The following is a 27936-nucleotide window of genomic DNA, read 5'->3' as shown; positions in this document are numbered from 1 at the left end:
TAATGCAACGTTGGTACTGTTCAATAATGATCCTAAGCTGAATTCTGCTTCAAAATATTGTAAAAAAACGGTGGTGGCGCCTGTGGCTTTTTATGAAGGAGAGCAAGGCGTTGAAAATATGTTGAACAGAGGGTTTGTGATGAATTGGATAGCGAGCAACTGTAGCATTTGTGAGGTGAGCGGCGGCAAGTGTGGATTTGATAATACTACCTACTACCATTTGGCTTATTAGTTGGTGCATTATCTCTTGCTTAAAAAGTAAAGTTCAAATCTTCTTTCTGCTAATTTGTGAGGAGGCTATGGCGATGTTTACAGAGGGAAGCTACTTGATGGACGATATGTAGCAGCAGTCAAGATTTTGAAAAAATCAAAAAGTAATGGGGAAGAATTTGTGAATGAGGTGGCAAGCATTAGCAGAACTTCCCATGTGAACGTAGTCACTCTTTTAGGCTTCTGTTTTGAGGGTGGCCGGAGGGCTCTCGTCTATGAGTTTGTGCCGAATGGATCACTCGAGAAGTTCATATTTCAAGAGAAGGCAGGCCATCGTCAATTAGAGTGGGAAACCCTGTACCAGATTGCAGTTGGCATAGCCAGAGGGTTACAATATTTGCATCGTGGTTGTAACACACGTATTCTGCATTTTGACATCAAACCTCACAACATTCTCCTTGATGCTGACTTCTGTCCAAAGATATCTGATTTTGGCCTTGCTAAATTGTGTCCCGAAAAAGAAAGTGCTATTTCGATGACAGCCGCGAGAGGAACTACCGGATATATTGCTCCTGAAGTATTTTCCAGGAACTTTGGACGGGGGTCTCACAAGTCTGATGTCTATAGTTATGGGATGATGATTTTAGAGATGGTTGGGGGAAGAAAAAACATTAATGTCGAAGTTGATCGTACGAGTCAGATATATTTTCCACATTGGATTCATGATCGTATAGAGTTGGATGAAGATTTAGGATTGCAGGGTATTATAGATGGAGATGATCAAGAGAGAGTAAGGCAGATGATAATAGTGAGCTTGTGGTGCATACAGACCGACCCATCAAACCGCCCACCAATGAGTAGAATGGTAGAAATGCTGGAAGGGAGCATTGATTCCCTCAACATCCCACCCAAGCCTTTCTTGTCGTCACCTCCAACATCACCAGATGCAAATTCCACTAGTAGACAAATAGCCAGAGTGTTAATTCCATTTAAGCTTGGTTATAGCTTATACCTCTTGGAATTTTGGCAATTTTTGTTCTTAGTTCATTAGATAGGATGCCTGCTTGTATCTGATATAAATGCTAGATTTGTATTTGTAAGCTTGAAATTGTCTCTATCTATGTTGGAGCTTTAAAGTCATACTTACTTTCTTGTATGAAACCGTGTTTGCATATATATATATATATATGGATGATACACAGAGAGTTTATAGGCGCTAATTAAAAGCCTTAAGGAAAATTCTCATAATAAAAGCAAATATAGTGTACACACAAATTTTTCTTCAAAATTTTTTGACTTGAAAAATTATGAAACAAATATCAAATATTTGTTGTGAGTTATAATCTCTGGAATTCTTTTAATTAATTTTTTCACTTCGTCTTTAAGAGTCTTGACAACTTGATCTTGATCACGAACTTCACTTAATCTTCGCTTTAAGGATCTTGATGACTTGATCTTGATTACGAACTATATTTAATATACTATACTTGCTTGATGGCTTGATCACTAACTTTGCTGCTGCTTGATATCATAACTTCAAAAACCTTCTACTCTTGTCGAGCTCTGAAATGCTCTTGTTGTTCAATTTATTACTCACTAGCAAGTATAAGTTTCGCAAAGATAATATAATGACTAGTTGAGTGATGGTCCCACACAGAATTGAAATCATTTTTACTATTAATTACTAAATTTACGCACCTTAATTTTATCCAAATACTAAAAATTGAATTAAAAAGCAAAACTTAAAAACTAAAACTATTTTAAATTTACTCAGCAAAATTACTTTTCTAAACTTGATTGATTTTTAGACCTAAGATTATGATATCCTTCAATACTTCATTTGATTATTGTCTCTCTCTTAACTTAGCTTAATGGATTAAGTTGCTAACCTAGAATCCTAAATTATTTATAAGTCTCTGTATAATTTCTTATAAAAATATCCCTCCCAATTACTATACTATATGTCTATGCAAATTAAATAAAAATGGATTCATTAAGTTCGTGCTCTAATACTGGCTACGTATGTGGCTTACAAGTATATGTTAATCCTGTACGTAAATCAAACCACCTAATCAACTAAATATATTCGGCCACTAAGACCAAATAAGGGAAAATGTTTTAGTAATATGAAAATGACTACAAAGGGACCAAGACACATTATTGTCGGGCCATAGAGGTAGCCCTAGATGATTCGCTACAAACATACCTCTACTAGTGATGTAGCTCAACAATCCGTTGACTGCTCACCCTTTATAAAAAGTTTACGAAATTTTACAAGTATTTTACCAATAGCTATTACAATGCTTGAAATGAAGCATTCCTTTCCTAAAAGGTCTTTCCCCTTAAAGACATAACAAGTATTTCTAAAAATGTCACGACGAGCCATTAGAATGTTTAGAAAAGGAACATTTCTCACACAAGTACAAAAGGCTCAATCTCCTTAACAACTCTAACTTGTTGTAGTTTGAGACAAGGTTAGCTCATGACATCTTCCCTCACTCAAACTGTCGATGTCCTCGTTGACTGGTTGGCTTGGAATTCTTTAATCTTCTATTGAAAGGTGCAAATATTGGCATTTTTCTCCTAGATGATCTCATCTGGCCCCAAACCTTCCCATCTCACCAAGTACTCCTGTGTTGGTCGTTGGTTGATTATCATCATCCTCCCTGCCAAAATCTCCTTCACTAAGCATTGTGATCGTGGCTTAATGATGATGGTGGCTTTTGTGGCTTGACACCTACTTGCATCTACTAGATTTGAATGGAATGGCGTTAGGTTACTAACGTGAAACACAAGGTGTACCTTCATCCACTTGGGTGGATCAATCTTGTAGGAAGTCTTCCCCACTTTAGCTATAACTAGTACTAAACCTTCATACTTTCGTACTAGTTTCGATCTCTCTTCCTTAGGAATTGAAGTTGCTCAGGTACCAACTTCAGTAGCACCAAGTCTCCCACTTTAAAATATTGCTACCTTTGACCTTTATTTGCCCACTTCTTCATGTTGCTAGAGGCTTTCTCTAAATAGGCTATGATGATTTTAGTGTTTTGTCTCCACTCTTTAGTAAAGTTGTATGCACAGGGACTCTTCCTGCTATACAATTCCACTGAGTTATGGGGAAGTCTAGGTTGTTGCTAGTGACGGCCTCAAAAGGGTTTCTATTAGTGGCTGAGCTTTTTTGTGAATTGAAAGATAGTTGAGCCACATCTAATAAGTTGGGTCAATTTTTTTGGTTCACTTGTACAAAGCGTTGTAGGTATACTTCTGACAACCCATTGAAACATTCTATTTGACTATCTGTTTGCAGATGATAACTAGAAGATATGTTAAGTTTTGATCCCAAAAGCTTAAGTATAAATTTAACTAAAATTAGATTAACTCACCTAAATTAACTAATTTAAAATAATTTAAATAAAACTTACTAATTTTTATGCATTACGATAATAACTAAGCTAAACTACTATCAAAGTTAAACCCAAATAACTCTATCTCATAGAATTATCAACTCTCAATCTTTGAGCTTCTCTCAATCATTGCAAATGGCTTGGATAAGCCTCTATTTATAGTGCTAGATGAGAGACATTGATGAAAATGTGGTCTCTTTGAATTATCTGTAAATTATTTTAATTTAATTAGAGATAAATCATTCTAACTCATTAAAAGTATTTTGATTTGCTGGACTTTAAGTCCTTAAATTTCGATTATCCGAATGTAAGTTTTATCTCTTAATTTATTTAGAGATAAATTAAATATCAAATTTTATTTTTATCTCTAAAATATGAAAATTATTAGAGCTAAATTAAATTACCAATAATTAAATTTCAATTGGTTAAAAATATGACTATGAGTTGGTTCAACTATATGTCTTTGAAATAATTCAACCAATAAATTAATTAATTTATAATTAATTATACGATTATAACGTCATCAAGTCCACGTGGCAGCACGTAATTAGATGATAATTTTTGCCTTTCTACAATTGGCCCTTTAAGAGTTGTTCACATTTGATTTTGAATGTAGCAAGTAGGCAAGTCTTGAAATTTTTTATGAAAAACTTCTTACGATTTCTTAGAATTCTAATATGTCTTGGTATGCTTGCAAACCACGTTAAACTCGAATTATACTTACCCATAAGTAAGAAAATTATGATCTTGGAAGATGTGTATTGCAATAAAACTATTTGAAGAAGTATATTGCAATAAAACTATAATCTTTGAAGAAGTATATTGCAATAAAATTGTTCAAAGAAGTATATTACAATAAAACTATAATCTTTGAAGAGGTATATTGAAATTGGTATTACATCCTTTAATCAACCAGACTCTTCTTTTACTTTATAAAAAGAGCTCTCTTTTACCAATTTTCTGCACATTAAAACCAATTTAAGAATTGCAATATTTCAATAAGCTAGCAGAAAATTCGTCAAGGTATGCTGCCCATTTTTTTCTCTTCTACCTCATGTAATTCAACTAATCTTTTTATCCTTATCCTTAGTTATCTTGCCGCCTTGTTCATCCCATTCTTGCCACCTTGAAGAAGTGCATGCCACATTACTAGCTAAAGATTCCACATAAAGCCAAGGATTGGATAATGTATTCTTGCCACATTACAATTGCCATGTTAAAAATTATGCAAGGTCTCATTGTATCTTACCACGTTATAAGCTTTGAATTAAATCAAGAGATCCATGCATGAAGAAAGAATAAGTAAATATAGTAATTTACATTCCATCCTTCAAAAGCCAATGGCAAAGCCAAAAGTGAAAAGCCCACCTTTTTCATATTCAAGAATTGGAGTTGGCAAGGGTTTGAAGTTAAACACTATAGTTTTCTGCCATGTGCTCAAAAAGGTACTCTACAAGGTTATCAATTGGGCTTGCATGAGTCGCATAAGCTTGCACAAAGATGTCGAGCATGGCTATCATGGCCAGTCGTCTATTTTTTTTATCTCTTTAAGCTTTCGTTCATGAGTATTTTTAATATCCTTAACTTGATTAAGAGAATTTAGCAAAAGACCTTCAGTCAACCTCCTGCCACGTCAAAGACTTCCACCAATCTTACATTTCTGTTTTTATTCTTCATCCACCTATTTCATAATTGTCATTTTTTTTCTTTTGACTATTATAATTTTCTTTCTTTTAATATATTTTTTTTACAGTTAAAATTCAAATGTTAATGTCTATAATCAGGACAAGCTCAAATTGAAATGGAAACATTTGGTAGCATTTTGTGGAGTGCTCTTTATAATAACATTTGTCAATCCTTGGAGAGTGCTCTTTACAATAGCACTTGCGATCTTTTGGGTGCTCTTTATAATAGCACACAATTTGTTATCCTTGAAAGGTGCTTTTTATAATTGTACACAATTTAGAATCACTATGGTATACTCCAAGGACTACGGAAAATTTTTCATTCTCTCCAAGAATGAAGATATGAAGAAGAGGTTGTTTCTTCTCACACGAGATTGTTAATTCATCCTCACTGAAGAACATGGTTGAAGAATACTTTAGACAAGTTTGTAAATTTATTGGCTTTAAACCATCTTTTGGTAGCACGTTTGTAAAAGATCAACCTAAGAATCTTCAAGAACTTGACCAAATTGGTTGGGCATGTTGATGACTTGCAAATTGAGTTGACAAATCTTGAAAATGAATTGAAAACTTTTTGTCACAACAAAGATGAGATTGAATCTTCTCTTAAAGAGAAAATGGAAGAGGTGTAAAAAAAGGAAACTAATTTTTCCTAGATTAATGAAAATATAGCTTTAGTCAAGTTTTCTCTTATTTTGAGTAAAAACGAAGTTAAATCCTTAAAGTTGTTGCAAAATATTCTAGAATCTTCTTGAGAAGAGTTAAAGAATTTCAAGTGGACGCATTGATTTGATTGCTTCTTTACTGATGTAGCTCTTGCTTTTCATTTTTTTTTTACTTTGTTTTAGGATTTAGACTTTCAAAATTTTCTTACACACTTTAATGCATTTCGAATTAGCAATAAAAATCAATATTTCTTATTGCTTTTGTTGTTGATTTCTCACGCAAATGTACGTATTGTTAACAACTAATATGGTAATGAAGAAAAGTATCATTCCCATAGAAAATTGCTTGATTCTTACTGTTAACTACTAAAATTATAACACCCTAATTTTATCCAAACAATTAAATTAAAAAAAATTAAAACTAATAAACTGAAACTAAAATTAAATAGTAAATAAAACTCACTTATCTACCAAACCTAAGATCATGATTTCCCTTAATACTTCATCTGATTATTCTTTCTCTCACTTTAATGGATTTAGTTGCTAACCTCGAGTCTTAAATTACTTACAAGTCTTTGTCGAGTTTCTCATAAAAATACTTCTCCCAATTAATTTACTATATGTCTATGCAAATTAAATTGAAGAAAGATTAATTAAATTTGTGCTCTAATCTTGGCTATGTATGGCTTATAAGTGTATGTCTACTCTATATGCAAATCAAATCACCTAATCAACTAAGTGTATTTGATCATACATTATTCTGTTCAAGGTTTACCTAAATCTCCTTCGTCAAGGTTTAACATAGGTTTCCAATTCAATCAATTGGTGATTAGGCAATTAGAAGCATTAAGAACAGAATAAAATAAACGACTTAAATCTGTAAAACATAAGTAAAAGAGAGATAAATAAATCAAACTACATATTGAGTTCAATCATAATCTTAGGTTAAAAACTTAGTTCCCCATCAAGTCACACATCATCATTAAATAAAGTTTAAACATTCAAATCAAACTAAGAAAATAAAAGAATAATAAAAAAAATAAAACTCAAGAATTATAATCTTGATCTTCCAAGTCTTCTTGAATCCTTCACATTCTTCTCAACTTCAATGACTTTGCGGCTTGACTCTCAGCTTTCAATCTAGTGTTTCTTTCTTTCCTCTCAAGTCCTCTGAAATGTTATTTTTATAAGCTTTGAAGTTAGGTCAAGTTGGGTGGAAAAAGAAGTCAATTTCAGCAGGAATTTCCTGACCCGACTATGTGAGTCACAGCTTTGCCCAATTAATTAACAGAAATCATACTTGCTCTAGGATTGTTGCAGCATAGCAAATTTGATAAGATTTTTTATCATCTTCCATGTTGAACTGGGCAAAGTGATAAATATGAAAGTTATAAATTTTTCTCTTATCTTTAAAATGGTTCAAGAGTTGCTTCATTTGGAGTTCTGTAAAGAAAGTTATGACCAAAATACCAAAATATCTACATTAGAAATCTGCACGTTGAAATTGCTCTCCTTCTTCCATTAAAATTCTTTTTTCATCAAATACCTACAAAAGTATAAATAAATCAATAACAACTTATCTTAACCACATTAAAACTAAATTGAGCATAAAATTAACTAATTTAAAATAATTAAATAAAACATACTGATTTCTATGCATTACTGCAAGAACTAAGCTCAATTATTATCAAAATTATGTCCAAATAACTCTATATTATAGAGTTATCAACTTTTCTTATGAAGAAATTTTAAAGATAATCTTATGAAACCTTCAAGAGACTTTGTGTTCCAAAAATTTCTTGGACATTAATTGATCCTCAAAATAATTCAACTTGTGATTGCAATTTGTTTCACTTGCAATTTAATTAATTGAATCACATAACTCAGAGAGAAGTATAAACTTGATTTATTCTTCGATGTTCTATCTTGGTATTTTCATCATCGTAAAGAATTTAAGCCATTCATAATGCAAAAGATTATTACTTTTTTGGTGTGACTGAACTTGACAATGGAACCAAGCTGCCTACATACCTCCTAATGTGAATAAGAATCAAGTCATAATGTAGGTATTTTTTTTCTATCTTAACTTTTGCCTAAGTCGTCTTATTAAGGATTTTCAACTTAGCAGTCTTTTTTTTTTCTCCTTAACTTTTGCCTAAGTCATCTTATTAAGAATTTTCAACTTAACAAGACATTTTTTTTTGTGCAGTTTAAGCTCTTGTCGAGAAGCATCTATCCTTCAAGCATAGTAGCGCTTAAAGAATTTTCCATTGATTGGGCCAACTCTTACTCCATTTTGATCCACCATTAGTGTACAGTTCTTGAACAACATATAGTCCATCCCATTTTAAGAGAAACTTGTTACCCATACGATGTGTAGTGTTTATGGGTTTTCTCATAGCAAGAACTAAGTCTCCCACTTTGAATGATCGTAGTTTAACTTTTTTACTGAAAGCTTTGGACAATCAAGCTTGATAACATTCCAAGCGTTGTTATGCTTCCAACCTTTTTCATCCAATGCTTCAAGTTTTTCAAGGCGTAGGCGAACATTATCTTCATTTGAAATACCTTCTTGAATGGCAATTCTCAATAATAGAATTTGACGCTGTAGTGGGAGAATAGCTTCTACACCATAAACGAGCAACTATAGAGTAGCTTGAGTACGTGTACGAAGTGTCATACCCTAGAACTTCCTTTATTTTCTTTGGCCAATCTTTCTTTGAGCAATTAGCAATTTTCTTGAAAAGATTGCTCAAAGTCTTGTTGAAAGCTTTTATTAAACCATTTTTTGATGCATGGTACATGAAAGAATTATGTTGCTTGAAGTTAACTATGCATATAAATTCTCCATCGTGAACTGTTTTCCATTATTTATTAGGATGCATTGTGGCATGTCATAACGATATATGATGTTTGCTCTAATGAAGGTAGCAACTGTTCTTTTCTTCACTTCTCGATAAGATGCTACCTTTACCCACTTTGAAAAGTAATTTATGGCTATATATATGTAGAGATGTCTTATTGAACTTTTAGGTAATGGTCCAACCAAGTCGAGTCCCTAAGTATCAAATGGCCAGGATGTAACTATTGCGTGGAATGGTTCAGGGGGCTGATTAATGAAATTAGCATAAAATTGACATACTTGACATCTTTTAGCATAGTCCATGCTATCCTTCACCATTGTTGGCTAAAAGTGCCTTGTTCTTTTGATTTGGCAGTGCAACTTGGCTCCAAATTGATGCACCCCACAAATTTCTGAGTGAGCTTTTTGCAAAGCTTTTTATGCTTCTTCAACTTTTAGACAATGAATAAAGACTCCATCAAAAAAACTTGAATAAAATGTACTTTTGAAATAAATGAATTAAGAAGCTCGAAGTTTTATTTTTGTTTTATGCCTTCAATCATTAAAAAGCTTCCCATGCTCTAGGTAGTCAATCAATAATTGTCGCCAATCTTCTTTTCCCATTTCAAGGACTGAGACGACATTAGATTCTACATCAACTTCTTTACCTAAAGTGAATGGTGGAAAAATCCATCACTTGCAAAGAGAAATTTTAATTCTATAATTGGCGATGCAATTGTTAATGCCAAATTAGCCAAAAAATCTACTATCTTATTTTCTTTTCTAGGCACATGTTCTATGCTAGCTTTGTTAAAACATTTCAAAAGTTTCTTAACATAATTGGCATATAGCAAGAGCATAGGCTTTTTAACTTCATAAAGTGAAAGGATTTGGTTTACAACCAGCTTAGAATCTCTAAAAACTTTAAGTTGGGGTGATTTACATGTCCACCGTCATCTCTAATCCTATGATCAAGGCTTGGTATTCTACCACATTATTGGAGCAATTTTAGATGAAAGTGAATGCATAAGGCAACACATCTCCTTTTAGGATGATAAAGATGACTCTTGCATCTATCCCATCTTGTCAAGTTGCTCCATCAAAATATAACTTCCAAGGCTTAGTAATTTCCATGAAAAAAACATCTTCTTTAGGGAGATCTTTAGAGAATTCCCAATCATCTGGAATTAGATGATCTGTAAGAAAATCTACAAGTGCTCGTCCTTTTATGGTCTTTTGAAGGATATATGTAATGTCAAACTCTTGTAACAAAAGAGCCCATTTTACTAATCTCTCACTAAGTCCTGATTTTAGCATGAGATATTAGAGAAGATCTGCTCGTGAAATTAAGTGAATAAAATAAGCTTGAAAATAATGTCTTAATTTCTTAATTTTGCACCACTAAAGCTCTACTAAGGTAGTAAAGAACATTTTCTTTTCCTTCATCATTTTGTTGTGCCAAAACGCTTCTAAATAATGCTCTTATACCACAATATAAAGAATCAATGGACGTCCTACTATAAGAGTCTTTAAAACTGGAAGCCCTTGTAAATAAGACTTTATGCTTTTAAAAGCATTACTACAAGACTTATCCCAAACAAAAGCCATATCATTCTTCATCAAACGACTAAATGTTTGACATTTACCAGCCAAGTTTGATATGAAGTGTGGAATATAAGCCAATCTTCCTCGTAAACTTTTAAATTCATGGAGATTGCTTGGTTCAGGCATCTTCATGATTGAATATATTTTTGATTGATCAATTTCAGTCCCATAATGGTGCAGTTTAAATCCTAAAGTATTACCAAAGGATATACTAAAGGCACATTTTAAGGGATTCATCTTCAATTGATATCAACACAATCTCTCGAATACATGGTGAAGATCTTTAAGATGATCAACCCTCTTTTTAGACTTAATCACTAAATCATCAAACATGGAATCAACATTCTTGTAAAGCATATCATTGAATATCTTTTGCATCGCCCTTTGATAAGTGGCACTTGCATTCTTTAACCCAAAAGTCTTAACTTTGTAATAATATATTCCTTTAGGAGTTAGAAATGAAGTGAGCTCTTAATCTTTTGGATCCATGCAAATCTAATTATAACCAGATCAGCCATCCATAAAAGATAAAGCCTCATGGCCAGTTGTTGCATCCACCATTATTTTCGTCAAAGAGAGAGGAAAATCATCCTGTAGGCAAACATTGTTCAAGTCTCAAAAATCCATGCAAACTCAATTTGGTCATTCTTCTTTCTAATTAGAACAATGTTTGAGATCCAAGTAAGATACTTAACTTCTTGAATAAATCCAACCTTAATGAGTTTGTTGACCTCGGCCTCAATTTAAGAAATCAAGTTAGGGTGAAGACATTATTGAGCTTGTTTAATGGGCAGGACACCTTTCTTTATTGCTAGATGATGTACAACAACTTCAAGGTTAAATCTTGGCATTTCTTTGTAAGTCCATGCAAAGATGTCTCAATACTTTGTCAAAAGGTCAAAATAAGATTTTTCTTCTTTAAAAGTTAAACTAACACTTATGAAGATTGGATGATGATCTTCTATAATGCCTATGTTAACTTCTTTTAGTTCATCAATTCTAGGTAGATTCCCCTCCTTTAATGATGGGGGAGCTTTTTGGACATCTTTTTCTTCATCTTTTTCATCACTTGCTACTATAGACACTTGATTATATGTATAGTTGTTGGAGGCCGTCTCCTCCAATAGATCATAAGCATCATTAATTGACTTATCCATGAGAGCAACACTAACTAATGCATCAATGGTAGTCCAAATTAGATTCAACAACCCATTATAAAATGTTTGCACTTGCCAACATTTAAGAAAACCATGATGTGGGCATCTCTGAAGTAAGTCTTTGTACCTTTCCCAAGCCTCATACAAAGATTCAAAGTCATTGTGTGAAGGATGTAATATCATTCCTCATCTTTGCCGTCTTTATTGGAAAGAAGAACTTAGCCAAGAATTTTTGCACAAGATCTTCCCATGTTGTGATAGACCCCATAGGAAAAGAGTTCAACCAAACTTTTGCTTTATCCCTCAGTAAAAAAGAAAACAACCTTCGCCGAATGGCATCATCAATTACTCCATTATGCTTATAGGTGTCACAAATCTCTAGGAATTTGAAATGTGGGCATTCGGATCATCATTTGGGAGGCCTTCAAATTGAACATACGTTTGGATCATTTGAATGATGGCTAACCTAATTTTGAAATTGTTGGCTTGAATTGCCGACATCTTAATGCTTGAATCAAGTCCTTGAACTAGTGGAACAACATAATCCCTCAATGATCAGTTATCCTCAACTACATGCCTTTGAACCTATTGCTCACCTTGATTCTCAACCATTGTATCCGATTAATTGGAGTTCTTGAGAGTTTTTTCCAAGTAATCTCTAGAAAGTCTTCTTGATTTTTGAATCACAAAGGACAATTTTCAAGCTCTTTACTTTTCTCATACACTAGCCAAAAAGTACCTAAAAATAAAGAAAACAAAATTTGAATTAAGACTAGCTTGATTAGTATTAATATTAGCAAACAAAAGCATAGACATAACTCCCCGGTAACGGTGCCAAAAACTTGCTGTGTGTTTTGCTCGTGTGATGTGAAATGTGCTTAATATTAAATGCAAAATACAAGCAAAGATTACATGCAAATGCACATGATCGCAACAAGTAATATAATGATAAGTTGAGCTTGTTGATCCTTTGAGGAGTTGGTTTTTTAGTTTTCATTAATTACTGAAATTAAAACAAGCTAATTTTATCCAAGCACCAAATTTTGAGAAATGATTAAAAAGTAATCTAATTAACTAATTCTAATCTAAGAAGTGCATATAACAAATTGAGATGGAATTAATGGCTTAATAGGATAGGATTATGGTACCTTTTAATATTTCACTTGGAATTGTGCTTGCTAATTAATTTCTTAATCTTAATGGAAATTGATGCTAGTCTAGAATCCGAAAGCATGTGTAATTCTCCATCGAGATATTACACAATTGATAACTTAATTGAATTGTTATATGTCTATAGGAAACAACTAAATTAAGTTCTTTAAGCCAAGATTCTAAAATTTGACTATATGTGGCAACCAGGCATATGTCTTCCCTAAATTGCACATCAAAACACTTAAATTCATTTCTAAGTGCAGTGAACACATATTACCCAAATCAAGGTCTAATTTAGACTAACTCTCTCAAGTATCATTTAAATACCTAAACACATTTAAATGGTGATCAAGCAAATAAATGGGCAATAAATTCATATTTGCGTAAACATCAATGTTTCCATAGAAAATTAGTAATAAACCAACACAATATCGAAGTTACATATTAAAATCCACCATAGCCCTAGATTAAGAGTTCCAGCTCAACATATTCAAAGTACAAACACAAATCTCAGCAAAATGAAGTATTTCTATAAAAAGAGTTAGAAAGAGAAAATTAAATCTAGTATGAGAAATTCTTTAGAGTAGTTTTTTGATCCTTTAATCTCTTAATTTCCTCTTCTTTTCCTTTTTGGTTTCAACCTCCTTTTTCCTAAACTAGTGTTTGAATCCTCACTTTTTCTCAACTAAAAAACATGTATTTATACCCCCTACTTTCAACTTTAGTCTAAAAACTAGTGCAGAAATATTCATTAAATGGCGTGTTCTCATGAGAACTCTTTGACGTAGGGGCTAATTTCTTCAATTTTCTTGTAGCAGCCAACATGAAATTTCACTACAGTAAGAAACTTTCTAACTTGGGTTGTGCAATTTACTATAATCAATCTACTTTCTTTACATTTTTTACCATGATCTTTTTCGAATTGGGGTGATGTGATGAACACCAAAGTTATATTCCTTCATCTTATCTTTCCAATGGTTTAAGAATCATACTGATTGGACTTTTGTATCTTAAGTTATGTCTAAAATACCTTAGAATATTCAGTGAAGTTTGCACCTAACCAACTTGTACAATTCCTTGCCACTTAACCCTTTCTTTTTAGAAGACCTTAAAAACATAGGAACTAAATCAACCATAGCTAAAAATAGGAATTTTTACCCTAAAAATGAACTAAAACAACTTGAAGTAAACTAGCTCAATCATGCATTAACCAATTAAAGAAAAACAAAAAAAAAACTATTTAAAACTTTGCCTAAACTCAATGATTTAGCCATTTTATCACACAAAATATGTCAGGACAACTCTATATAATAGAGTTATCAGTCAACTTCTTCAATTGTTATATATCTTGAAGCTTCTTTGTGAATCTTTAATTTGAAAGGAGTAAATTCTAGTCCTGATTTTGTAGTTTTGACAACATTAGTGTTTTTTTTTTGTCAAACTCTACAATTCTTGGAGGGATTTTGTGGAGTTTCTTTGGTTGGCTTACTAGGCTTGTGTACCAACTTAGAAACGTCTTCTTGTTTATAGCTAACCCTTATTAGAACCTTATAAGTATTAGGGTCGAAACCATTAGCTGTTTGAGAGGAAAGATCATTGTGTTCAAGCAACGATCCTTTTGTTAGCCTTACAAATCCCTTCAATGAAGAATTAGCAAATTTTGACTTTTCCAAGCTAGTGATTGGGAAAGTCAAATTTTTTAAGCCTTCGATAAGATCATCATCTTCCTTTGTAAATGGAAACAATTTCTTTCCTTTTTCCTTTGATAATTTTCCTTCATCATTTTCCTGATCGCATTTGGGTTATACCTCTTCCATAAAGGTATTTTTCAAATAAAACTTAGCATTAGCCAAATGTACCTTTATTGTAGTAAATGGCTTAGTGTCTACGATGACTGTCTTCACTTGACCATTTCTACAATATTTGAAGCACTGAAGAAGTGTTGATGAAACTACACCATTTTGATGCATCCAAGGTGGCTTAACAATATGTTGTATGTTGTGTTAGCATCAATCACATGAAACAATGGATTGGATTCCATGTCGTCAATGAAAAGCTAAAGTCTAACTTTTCCTACATCTCTTTGGCTTTCAAGATTGGAACCTTGGATCATCAAGCCGCTCTTGATAATTCATCTAGAGGCATTCCAAGCTCATTCATTGTCTTTAATGGGAGTAAGTTAACAGTAGATCCGTCATCTATCTAGATTTATTTGATCTTCTGCTCATGACTATATCCTTGAACAACAAGAGATCGATTATGAAGGATAGACCCTAATAATAAGTCTTTATCAGAAAATGTAATTTCTACATCATAAAAAGAATTAGAATCAAACTTAATTTTTTTTCTTCATTCCCAACATCTTCATCAATTTGGAAAACAAGATGTGAGAATTGGCTTGTCATTTCTAAATTGAACTGGCATGAACTTATTGAATGTGATTGGTCATCTAGACCTTTGCTTAATTGAATTCTCACATCTGCTTGTTTTCTTTGGCATCAATTTCCTAAATGGTTGTTTCACCATTTTGGATTTTTTTAATGCTTACTTCTCCTTAATAAGATTCTTTTTCCTCTTCATTGTTTAGATCATCAATTGTAGAACCACAAACTTTACCTTCATTATCTTGAGGATTAGACATTTCCTCTGCATTTAGGACCAACATTATGTAATCGAAGAACCCCACATTAAGTGGAAAAGCTTGCTAGTTGCTAATGATATATTTATTGTCGACATTTCTTCTTCAAACTCAATTTCCCCATCCTTGTATAAACCTATGATTTTGTCTTTTAAGACAAAACATTTTTCTATAAGATGACCAATCAATGGTGGTACTTGTAGCAATTAGGGTCCTTAAATTGATCAACTTCTTCATGTCGCTTTATCTCTAGCAATTAAACTAGCTTAGCCTTCAAAAGTTCTTTCAACATTCCTACAATATCTAAGTCTAGGAAAGAATCTTTTTTTCTTTTTGCCTTCTTTCAAAAACACTTTTCTTTTATTTTACGAATGGCCAACTTTTGTCTCTTAGGTATTCTTTGAATTAGTTACTTTAATGGGTTTGGTATTTATAATCATAGACTATTTTCATTCACCTTTATCTATCAAAGTTTTACCCTCTTTACGAATGTCTTCCTTGCCTTTACTTGGTTCTTGCATTAGAGGTCTTTGATTTCCAACTGTTGACATGCTTAATTCCATGTCATGAACGTGAGTAGCTAATTTTTCAAAAGTTTTAGGCTTAATAACTTGAAGAATGTAGCAAAATCCCTAATTCATCCCTAAGGTGCATATGTAAAATTTTGAGGACTCGAACAATCGCTCTTTGCAATTAAGACTAAGATTTCTCCACCTATGGATATAATCGATCATCGACTCATCTTTAAATTGGCTTAAACTTGTGAGTTCAATCATGCTCACCATACATCAAGTGTTGTAAAAGCAATTAAGGAACTCACGTTCTAATTACTCCTAATTGTCAATCGTCCCAAGCTCTAAGTCTGTGTACCAATCAAAAGCATGACCCTTCAAAGAGTGAATGAACTATTTCACCATAAAATTGCCATAGGTGCCATTGTTGTTTCAAGTTTCCACAAAGTGTGCAACATGTTGACGAGGATTTCCTTTACCATCAAATTGTTGGAACTTTGGTGGCGGGTAGTTAAGTGGCATCTTCGTGTGATCAATCTTTGAGGAGTATGGCTTGGCATAAGTGTACGAAGGTTAGGAGACACTTTCCACCTATTCCTTAATAGCTTCTTTGATGAATTTTTTCAATTGGTTGGTGCTGACCACTTCGTTGGATTTTTGTTAGAGATTATTTTCTACATCTATAGTGGAATTCTTCTCATTATCTTAATGATTTTGGCGCTGATTTTGGCCAAGATCAACTAGTGCTTTTCTAGTAAGGCTATTAATTTTTTCCATCATCGATGCACTTTGTTCATCTTTTTCTCTTATGTTTATCATCAAAGATTCCATAATCTTTGCAAAAAGTGCAACCTATTTTTCTAGAGATGTTGTTCCAATTGTCATAACAGCCATCACTCTAGAATTTGCTTTTGATGAAAAACTTTGGTGAGGGGATGATGAAACAGAGCTATTACTTGAATAGCCATTATGTTCCTTAAGTTGATTTATGTTGGATCCTTTAGAGGAAGCAAGTTGCATAGTAGAGACTTCTTTAGAACTTGGAGAAAAAGCATCATATAAAGGATTTTGGTTGAAGATTAGAGAAGTCTGCTCATACAATTTAGTAAGAACTTATGTCTTTCTCTAAATATCTCATGGATGCATTGGAACATCTGTGCTTGATGATGAAGTTGGAAAGACTGCAGGATTGGCTTGAGCAGGCTTGACAACAAGTTTGCTAGCAAGATTCTTCTTGGGAACCATTTGCAATTTGAAGATTTGTTTGAAGAAAGAAGATGAAAGGTAGAGACTATCCCATTAGGAGTGCCAAAAATTTGAACATATAAATTTTTCATCAAAATTTCTTGACTTGAAAAAGTATGATACAAATATCAAATATTTAATGTGAGTTATAATATTTGGGATTCCTTTGATAAATTTTTTCACTTTGTCTTCAAGAGTCTTGACAACTTGATCTTGATTATGATCACGAACTTTGCTTGACCTTCGCTTTAAAGGTCTTGATGACTTGATCTTGATCAAGAACTATAGTTGATATCTTCACTTCAACTGTCTTTATGACTTGATCTTAATCATGAACTATACTTGATATCTTGATCATGAACTTCACTTGATGGCTTGAACACAAACTTCGATGTCGTTTGATATCTTGATCACGAACTTTGCCGTCACTTGATATCTTCACTTCAGAAATTTTTTACTCTTCTCAATCTCTAGAATGCTCTCAATCTTCAAATGCCTCTCAATCATTACAACAGCTTGAAGGAACCCCTTGTTTATAGTGCTAGATGAGAGACCTTGATGAGGATGTGTTCTCTTTAAATTATCTCTAAATTATCTTATTTTAATTAGAGATAAATTATGATAATTCATTGAAAGTCTTTTGATTTGCTAGACTTTGAGTCATTGAATTTTTATTGGCCAAATCTAAGTTTTATCTCTTAATTTATTTAGAGATAAATTAAATATAAAATTTAATTTTTATCTCTAAAATATCATAATTATTAGAAATAAATTAGATGACCAAATTGGTCAAAAATATGAATAATATCTCTAACTTACCTTGATTTATTTAGAGATAAATTAGATGATCAATAATTAAATTTTAATTGATCCAATTTAAATATTATCTTTAAATTATCTCAAGGGATAAATATATAACATATAGGTGAGTTAGTTCAACTATGTGTCTTTGAAATAATCTAACTAATAAATTAATTATTTTATAATTAATTACATGGTTATGACATACCCAAGCATTTGGCTCATTGGTTGGTGCATAGTCTTCTGTCTAAATAATAAAATTCGAATCCCCCTTCCCCATTTAAAAAAAATTATATGGTTATGACGTTATTAAATTCACATGATGGCACATAATTAGATGATAATTTTTCCCCTTCTACATACAGATGAGCTTGGTTCACTGTTCAGACAAGGAAGGTAAGATTCATTCATATCTATGACTCTTGCCCAATAAATCTTTAATATTATATATATATATATATATATATAAATTTTGGAAGGCATCTCCCAAATATGGTGTCTACGACTATAGACTATTATAGTATTTTATTGGGTAAAATCCAAATACTCCCTGTAATCATTCTAAAAAAGCACTTTCGTCCTTTTTGTTTTAAAATTATACTTTTGTTCTTTGACTGTTAACATTGTTAGTCGACAGCTAAAAAAAATAAGATTCAATATCACATAAATATTTTAAGACATAAATGACCCTTATACCAAGTTTTTTTTTCAATATAGGCATATTTTTTTTGAAAAAAAAGAAATCTACTCATCCTTTTTCAAAAGCCTTTATCAAAAAAATAATTAATCTTTAAAAATAGGATTTTGAACGTAAAAAAAAGATTAAAAAACTATAAAAAAAGATAAAAGAAGAAAATAAATGAAAGACCTTGACAAATGTAACTTCTATGGGATCGATATTAGTGAATCTTGTTCTCCTCAAATGGTAAAAGCCAAGAAATATCAATAATTTTTTTGTATTTGTTTTTTTCCTTTCAAATCAAAATTCCTTTTGTTAAAAAAACTAAAATTGTGATTTGACAAATCAAAACATCAATGGGCTTTGTCTTTTTCTCTAGTATTTAGGCGACAGGTTATATTTGTCTATGAGTAGATGTAGATGATGGATCTATATGATCTTATTGCAAGTTCTTTTTATACATGGGGATTCGATTTTTGTGATTTTAGAAATTTGATGGGATTTTTTATATTGGTGGAAGGAGGCTTTGTTGATATCACAAAAGATTTAAGGGTCTAAATAACATGTGGTCTTGTTGGTGAGTGGTATTGTATATGTTGTTATTAAGTTTGAGTTTGACAATTATCTAATTGTGATGATGTTGGTCTTTTGTATTGACACAAATATTAAAGGGTGTGATAATCTTTATGTAAATCACACAAAGCCTAGCTATCCTTTTTGCAACCAACACTCACACTTGTTCAATTTTCTATCGTTTTTGTAAGGGGTTGTAGGTTGTTGTGAAAACTAAATTGGTGAAAACTTGAAACAGGTGTATGTAACTTCTCCCCAAATGAATACAATGATCTTTTCTTTAAAAAAAAAAAGAAGCTAAAGTTATAAGAAAAAGAAAAAGAAAAAAAAACAAAATCCAAAAGAAAAAGAGAAATTCTTCAAGTTACAAGAAGAGAAAAGGAATTCAAAGAATGGGTATTAATTATTACAAAATTCTTCAAGTGGATCGAAATGTGAAAAATGAAAATTTAAAGAAAGGGAATCCAAATTCCTTTATTTTTTTTATTAAAATTTTTGGAAGAGAAAAGAGATAACGTACTTGTTTTATAAAAAGAAGGTATTTATGTCTAAAATATTTATATAATATTGTATTTCAATTTTTTAAGAGTTAGCTAACAATGTTAATAGTTAAAAGATCAAATATATCATTTTAACCTCTACTGAATTAGAATTTTAGGTCTAAGCCTTGTGTGGCAAAAATATCATTTTAACCTCTATTGAATAAGAAGCCTTGTGTGGTGTAGCTCCACATAATATATAGTGTATTTTATTTAATTTTAATATTAAATATAATTTAAATATTATAATATTAATACAAATTATTTTTATTATTTCATAATAAAATATTGTGTATATATAGATAAGCTGAGTTGGAGCTTAGTTTTTCCTAATGTGGGTCCAATATTAATTTTTAATACTAAACTACTCGTTTCATATTATATGATCTTATGATATTTAGAGTAACCTTGAACACAATATTAAGTATTAGGAGCCAAAATATAATTTTTTAACATAAAATCTAAAAAAGTTTTTAAATAATTTAAAAAATTTAAATAAATCTTTATACTTTTATTTTAAATCAAATAAGTTCTTCTATTTTTATTTTGAATCAAATAAATCCTTGTGATTAAAGATTAATTTAGTCAAAATATTATTTGTCATTATATACCATACGGTCGTGATGTAACATGTTAATATATTATAATTGATAATGATGTGGTATGTTGATATATCATAATTGATAATGATATAATAACCTAATTTGACATGATAATATGATAATGTGGTATTTTTCACTCTCTATATTGATGAAATATTAATGTTATGTGGATATAAAATTATAAGTAGTAGTTGACTAATGATAATTAATTAATTATTAGTTATGTGAGGTTATTTGATTCAAAATAAAAAAAAATAAAAACTTAATTGAATGTAGTAAAAAAATTTATTTAAATTTATTTAAATAATTTAAAATTTTATTTAAATATTATACTAATATAGAGGAAATGGCACAACTGAACGGTCAAATTGGTGGAGATGTTGGAACAAAACATGGGGTCCTTGCGAGTACCACCCAAGCCCCTCTCGTCTCTGTCTTGCCATTATCGACTAAGGATTGCTGTTATCATTTATGATGATAAGGTTCTGATTGGTACTCGAAAAGTAATTTGTTAAAAAAATATATTTTTTTGTGTAAAATATATTATTAAAAAAGTTTACTGATTTTTGTCGTTGGATTGTTGTTTGGATATTTTGTAAAATATATTTTCATTATCATTTAAATTTTAAAAATTTTAATAACAAAGGGCACGTTTTAAGAAGTCTTAGATTATTAGATTTAAATCATTATAGAAATTTTAAAATCTAAATAATTCTCAATATTCTTTAAGTTTAAATAGTTTTTTTATTTTTTTTAAATATGTTATGTTGTTAAAAAGCATAAGATATTTTATGTGATTAATGAAATTTTTTTCATTGGCTTGTTATATTTAAAATAAGTTCTAAATCTTCCAAATAAATATAAATCACGAAAAAATTTTTATAAATTATTTTACGTCAAAACAAATGAATTTAACATTACGTTACTTAATTGAAATATTTAAGTTCTTTTGCCCTTTTGCAAAGCACTTTTAACTTTTTGAACATGTAATCTGGCTTCAAACAACTTAATATAGCTAATAACATTCAATTTCTTTGTTCTCTCTCAATATGAGCTGTTGAAGTTCAACACTTTGGGAGAGATTCTTTTCCAACTGAGTGCTTACTTTATAATTCAAAAACTTCACCAACACATTGCAAAATACTAATGCACAAATTTATTAACATAATTGATGTAATTTATGAGCCACAAACCCAACTTTTTTCAACATATTTTCAAGTTCGAAATCATCAATCAGAGCACCCTATTCCTCCATGGTTTTACCCACAGAAAAAGCTGATCACCCCCCACTTAATCTTATGATTTTCAGTTACTACCACGAGCAGTTCATGGTACTGGTGGCTCATACGCTCTTCCTCCCACCATGGAACAAGGAAGCACTTTTTCTCGAAGGTTTTTGGGGCCATGGCGCACTATTGCACAGGGGTCCCTAAACCCCGCGCCTAAGTTCAGAGTCAAAATGAGACAACACTACACTATTCTTTTCTTATTGTTTATTACTACATTAATTATAATAATTATTATTATATTCCCTTTGTTAAGATAGCTTTGGAAAACGGTTCTGGCATCTTGTTTTATTTGCCCCACATTGGAGACACAAAAATAAAAGTCGTCCCCTAACTCTGCGTGCATTTGCTTTGATTTCACCATTAACAAAATGCCAACTTTAGACCAAGACCATTTCATCACCAATACTTTTACTTTGCCATATCTTATTTGAGAAGCTTGGTGGGAGTAGAATCGAAATTTGAAGTACAGAAGCCAATGCAAAACGTTTTTTGTGTCTTGTTGACTCATTTAGGTTGGGGACTATTGAGCATTTCCCATTTGAGAAATTACCAATACTCAATAGCCATGAGCGATTTGGTGTCATTAAGCTAAAGATCAAAGACCCATTCTAAGGATTGCTATTATGTTAAAAGACGCATTCATGTTACAAATTAAAGCAAAGCAAGACATGACAACTTCCTCCGAACAATGAAAAGCAAAAGCAAAAGGCCAAAAAGCTGAACCAAAGCCCAACTTCGAGAAACCAAACCTGACCGCTTTATCGGTGCCGCAGACAAGACTAAAAAAAGCACTTTTCCCTTCAAATTACCCAAATGATCACTTTCTTAGGCAAAACTTAGTCCAAAACTCGACGTGTGAAGGAAACGCACGCGCTGTCCCAAATATCGTACACGTACGGGAGATGGGTCTGATTTACAGACAAAACACATATCGGACCATTCGCTGTCTCATAACCAGCTTCACTTATTTATCCCTACTTCGTAACACTGAGCCCTTCGATCTTGGCCGTCCAAATTCCATCAGATTCAGATTGGTTTGTATATAAATTATTAAAACGTTACTGATGCTGAAGAAAGCAGCGAGGACAATATTGTCTTTTTGATCATAAATTTACCTTGCAGTACTTAATAGTACACGTTACAAGCTTTTCAGTTCACCCGGCTCGTCCAAGCCATTTCAACCAAAAAGAAACGAGAAGTTACAACTTTTTAATGCCAATAATTCCTTTCTTTTCCCATTAATTACACCTCTTACCCTCTTCCATCCCCGTTCTTTACTACTAGCCTAGTGCTAGTCCACACCAAGCTTGCAGAAAACCTTGCAGTGTCCTCCCCACTCTCTCTCTCTCTCTCTGTCTGCTTCTCGCAGAGCAAACAATGGCGAGACGTACCTGCTTAATCCCGCATTTTTTTCTCTCCTTTCTTTTCTTCTTTCTGGTCCAAGCTACTCCAAACCCAGATTTGAAACCATTAATGGACTTCAAATCCGCTTCAGACAAAGCCAACAAGCTATCTTCATGGAACTCAACCACTGACCTATGCACCTGGGTCGGAGTCACCTGTCTCCAAAGCCGAGTCTCACGACTCGTCCTGGAAAACCTGGACCTAACCGGCTCCATGGAACCCCTCACTTCACTCACCCAACTCCGTGTCCTCAGTCTCAAACAAAACCGTCTCTCAGGTCCGGTTCCCAACCTCTCCAACCTCACTGCTCTCAAGCTCCTCTTTTTATCCCACAATGAGTTCACCGGTGAGTTCCCAGCTTCGGTTCAGTCGCTGTTTCGGTTGTACCGTCTCGATCTATCATTTAACAACTTCACCGGTGAGATTCCCGTTACGGTCAACCGTTTGACCCATCTTTTAACGCTCCGGCTTGAGGAGAACCTGTTTTCTGGACAAGTTTCTGGTTTAAATCTTCCGAATCTCCAGGATTTTAACGTTTCTGGTAACAGGCTTTCTGGTGAAATACCCGAGTCTTTGTCGAGTTTCCCAGAATCGGCTTTTGGTTCAAATGCAGCTCTTTGCGGAGCCCCGATGGAGAAATGTAAGAGCATTGGGAGTGACCCGACAAAACCCGGATCTGGCGGAGCATTGGCGTCGCCGTTAATGCCGGGTCGAAACCCCTCTGTTGTAGCTTCATCCCCAAGCTCATTGCCCGCCACTGGAAACCCCTACAAAACCCCAAATTCCCAACGTCACAGTGCAGCCAAAATAAGCCCATTGGCTTTAATAGCAATCATTTTAGGCGATGTTTTGGTTCTCGCTTTGGTGTCTCTGTTGCTTTATTGTTACTTCTGGCGAAACTACGTAGCCAAAATGAGAGACGGGAAGGGCTCCAAGGTTCTAGAAGGAGAGAAGATTGTTTACTCTTCAAGTCCTTATCCAGCACAGCCAGGCTTCGAGAGGGGAAGAATGGTGTTTTTCGAAGGGGTTAAGAGGTTTGAGCTGGAGGATTTGCTGAGGGCTTCCGCGGAGATGTTGGGAAAAGGTGGGTTCGGGACGGCGTATAAAGCGGTTTTGGATGATGGAAATGTGGTGGCTGTGAAGAGATTGAAAGATGCAAATGTGGGTGGGAAGAGAGAATTTGAGCAACAAATGGAAGTTTTGGGAAGGTTGAGACATCCCAATCTGGTTTGCTTGAAGGCTTACTATTTTGCCAGGGAGGAGAAGTTGTTGGTCTATGACTACATGCCCAATGGCAGCTTGTTTTGGCTACTGCATGGTACGTTTCAAGTCTGTCTTCTTCTCTTTTCTCATTAATTGGTTATTTGTATTTTTCTCATTTTCTGCATTGTTGTTTGGATGCTAAGAAAAAGAGCACGAAAATTTATTTGGTAGTTCATTACAGACAAAACTAATGAGCTTGGTTGTGGTTGTCCGATTGGGAGTGTTAATTTTGCGGGGATCACGGTTGTAGTGAGTGGGGTGGATTGGCCTCCGGCCAGATGCACATGTGGGGGTTAAGAAGGTAGGTGATGGTGGGTCCCTGCTCATATATAGGATGAAGCTTGGGCCGTCTGATTTGTGCATTGCTTGTGCAAGCAAAGCAAGGCTTTTTGAGTTGGCAACTCTCCTTTATCAATCAACCTGGTTGAAATTAATGTCAGCTGAGGAGTGGGTTTTCGACCGTTCGGTACCATCACATTGGGGATTACTGTTAGAGGTCCAGCCGTTGCAGTCGCCAGTAGATAATTCTGTTTTCGTCACTTTTTCTTTTTGTTCTTTATGAATGCCAGTCTTTTGGCTCTTTTCCAGCGAATATGACCAAAAAGTTAAATGATAGACCCAATACCGTCCTCACCATTCGATCAGAAACCTGTCTGGGTATTCAGAACCATCAGATGATGATCCATCACTTTCTTAATACGGATGGAACCACCTGATATGGATTATGGCATTTGTTTTTGTAATGTAATTTTATTGAACTTGAGCCCTTTTTCGGTTTTACGTATCTCTGTTCGTTTCCCAACAGGCAACCGAGGACCTGGGAGGACTCCGTTGGACTGGACCACAAGGCTCAAAATAGCAGCAGGAGCAGCTCGTGGCTTAGCTTTTATTCACAACACCTGCAAGACTCTTAAACTCACCCATGGCAACGTCAAATCCACAAACGTCCTCCTTGACAAAACAGGAAATGCGCGCGTCTCAGACTTTGGCCTCTCCATCTTCGCATCGCCCACCAACAATGCCCCAAGATCAAATGGCTACCGTGCCCCGGAGTTATCATCAGATGGTCGAAAACCCACTCAGAAATCTGACGTCTACTCCTTCGGCGTCTTGCTACTTGAGATACTGACAGGGAAGTGCCCTTCCATAGTGGATAATGGTGGGCCAGGGTATGGCTACGGCGGGGCCGTCGATTTGCCCAGGTGGGTCCAATCTGTGGTGAGGGAAGAGTGGACGGCTGAGGTTTTCGATTTGGAGCTGATGAGGTACAAGGACATTGAGGAGGAAATGGTTGGGCTATTGCAGATTGCTATGGCATGTACCTCTGCGTCACCCGATCAACGGCCTAAAATAAGCCACGTGGTCAAGATGATTGAGGAGATACGTGGGGTAGAAGTGTCACCGTGTCATGACGGACTTGACTCGGTATCCGACTCACCTTGCTTGTCTGAAGACACATGCGGGGCAGGAAGTCAGTGATGTGTGAGTTTCCTTGATGTTTCCCATTAGTTGTTAGAAAATCATTGAAAAGTTGATGTAAATCACGGTTTTGTTCTTTATCTTGCATTTTAATGTCAGTTTCCATTTGTCAATTTTGTGCTAAGAATATGATCTCTACACATAGCCTGTTATTATTAGCACATTCGCTACAATGATAGAGGAAGGAATTTACCTTAAAAGAGAGTCAAGTTGCAGGTGGTAACGAGGATAAAATAATACAGGGCTGGGGGCATAGAAAATTCTCTTGTCAGCTTAAATCATGGAAGCATCCCTATTTGTTTATGATTATAGAATGTGAGGTGCTGCCCTAAATTAATCACCTTTTGGTGTCAGTGCCAGTGTGAGACTGCAGATTGTGCAGGATCAGATTGATTAGGAAGAAATTAATTGAGGTTTAAAGCAAAGTGGTCCCTTTGTCATTTCAAATCATGGAGGAAAAAGGGTTTTGGGGTTTGAATTTTGTAGGAAGTGCCTGTCTGCATCATCAGCTTCATGTTCATTTGCCACAGTTTCCAACCCCAATATGTAAATATATACTTTCGCCAGCATTGCTTGTTTGCCATATGGGTCTCATCTCTCTTGACTCTTGCTAAAATAAACACTGAGGAGCCTGTTTCTTATGGTGCACTTGTGTAAGATGAATCATGAGTTCATGACTGATATCATTGGTGCACTCTGCCTTTGGCCCAATCTCTAGCCCTTTATATTGAAGTTATTAAATAAAAGGAATTTTAATACTTATATAGTAATTACTTATTAGTTTTTAATTATTTGAGTACATATTAGTTCAAGTAAATTGGAAATCTATCATTAGAATCTATTATTTTCCCTTAGTAATCTACATTGATAGAGTGATAAATTATTGTATGAAAAAAATTATGTGAATAAATATTGCAAAAAAAAAAGAAGAAAAAGAACAAACAAATTAAATAGAAATGAAAGGAATAAAAAATGAAAAGAAAGAAAAGGACTGGAAAAAAGGGAACTTTTATGGCAACAATGATTAAATTAAAAATGGATCTCATAAAAGATCGAGATATTATTAAAGTTAAAGAATGATTAAATTTGGAATATTATGATTTTGCATTAATATAAATTTGAGAACATATTTTTTAAATTCTTATTTAGTTGGTGAAAATTGAATTTAAATGTTAGTTTACAAAATTAATATTTAGTCTTTAATTTTTTATTTATATTTTTTTCTTCAATATTAAGCCTAAGATGCAAACAAAATGAATAACATTATACTAAATTAAACCCTTCTACAGTGATGGAATAACTATTATACTTTTTAAAGCGATAATTTGATTAAACTCATAAATTAATAAATTTAGTGATCACTATCGAAAAATTATATTCTTGATATTTCAAAAATATATATGTACATACAAAATTGACTCTGCAAATTTCATTAATAAATGTTTTACAGTTGTATGATTACCATTCAAATTGTAAAGCACGTTCTAATGCCATGTTATGATTGGTAATTGTACATACTTAATTTTGGTTAATACTTATTCTCTAAAGAATTCTTTTACATCATAATATTGTACAAAGAATAATGAAAATAACCATTACAAGTGAAGTACTACTTCATTCAAAACTACTAAAACAAGTGAAGTATTACTTCATGCGAAATAATTACTTTATACAAAATAACTATTTCACATAGATAAAAGTGAAATCAACTTAGCATAAGTGGTAGGGTTCATAAGTTTCTTTTATTTTGTGATGTTTCGGATAGTTTAGCTTAATGGCTCAAATATGACGGTAGTTAAAAGATCATCTCTTAAACCTTTCATGAAGTACAATTGATTCTCCCTTCTACCTTCTTCTATATATTTGTTCACGTACACATTTTTCTTTTAAATTGTTCTTGTATAACTTTCCTTATATACCTCTTCCATTTACTGTCTACTCAAGAATAAATCTCATTATGTTATTAACAATAATAAAATCTATTCCTTTAATAGTCACAAAATAGATTTTTAACTGTTACTTTATAGAGCTTTCACAGTTCATTTGGAAGACTTTTCAAAACTACCTTTTTCTCATTCATATCTTTTCTCTCTAACTTCTCTCCCTAGCCCTCTTAAACATTTTTTACTTATTTTCTTCTTACTTTCTTCCACCTACCACAATACTAAGTATTTCAAGAACTGCTCCAATCT

General features: G+C 33.2%; 2 protein-coding genes, 1 non-coding gene and 1 pseudogene across 3 annotated transcripts; 3 read left to right on the top strand and 1 right to left on the bottom strand.

Moving 5' to 3' along the window:
* The first annotated feature begins 1 nt into the window (after position 1).
* Positions 2–1261, top strand: LOC110427617 (LEAF RUST 10 DISEASE-RESISTANCE LOCUS RECEPTOR-LIKE PROTEIN KINASE-like 2.1 pseudogene; annotated as a pseudogene).
* Positions 1262–9892: 8631 nt separating this feature from the next.
* On the bottom strand, positions 9893–10543 carry LOC149526337 (uncharacterized). Its single transcript, XM_089785513.1, has 2 exons — positions 10453–10543; positions 9893–10110 (listed from the first exon to the last, which is right to left on the bottom strand). Exons 1-2 carry the CDS (start codon positions 10541–10543, stop codon positions 9893–9895), a joined length of 309 nt encoding a protein of 102 aa, XP_089641639.1.
* A 1113-nt stretch (positions 10544–11656) lies between these two features.
* LOC149526336 (small nucleolar RNA R71) lies at positions 11657–11761 on the top strand. The gene has a single exon (XR_016352112.1). It is a non-coding gene; the product is annotated as a small nucleolar RNA R71 (small nucleolar RNA).
* Positions 11762–22639: 10878 nt separating this feature from the next.
* Positions 22640–25882, top strand: LOC110427659 (leucine-rich repeat transmembrane protein kinase family protein). Its single transcript, XM_021443209.2, has 2 exons — positions 22640–24320; positions 25071–25882. The coding sequence occupies exons 1-2, from the start codon at positions 22976–22978 to the stop codon at positions 25742–25744; spliced, it is 2019 nt and encodes a 672-aa protein (XP_021298884.1). The 5' UTR covers positions 22640–22975; the 3' UTR covers positions 25745–25882.
* Positions 25883–27936: the final 2054 nt, after the last annotated feature.

This window comes from Theobroma umbraticum, unplaced genomic scaffold, assembly GCF_002168275.2.
Source record: "Theobroma umbraticum cultivar Fairchild unplaced genomic scaffold, ASM216827v3 scaffold_2.0, whole genome shotgun sequence".
In the NCBI taxonomy this organism is placed as follows: Eukaryota; Viridiplantae; Streptophyta; class Magnoliopsida; order Malvales; family Malvaceae; genus Theobroma; species Theobroma umbraticum.
This window is presented reverse-complemented; position numbering and strand designations above follow the sequence as displayed.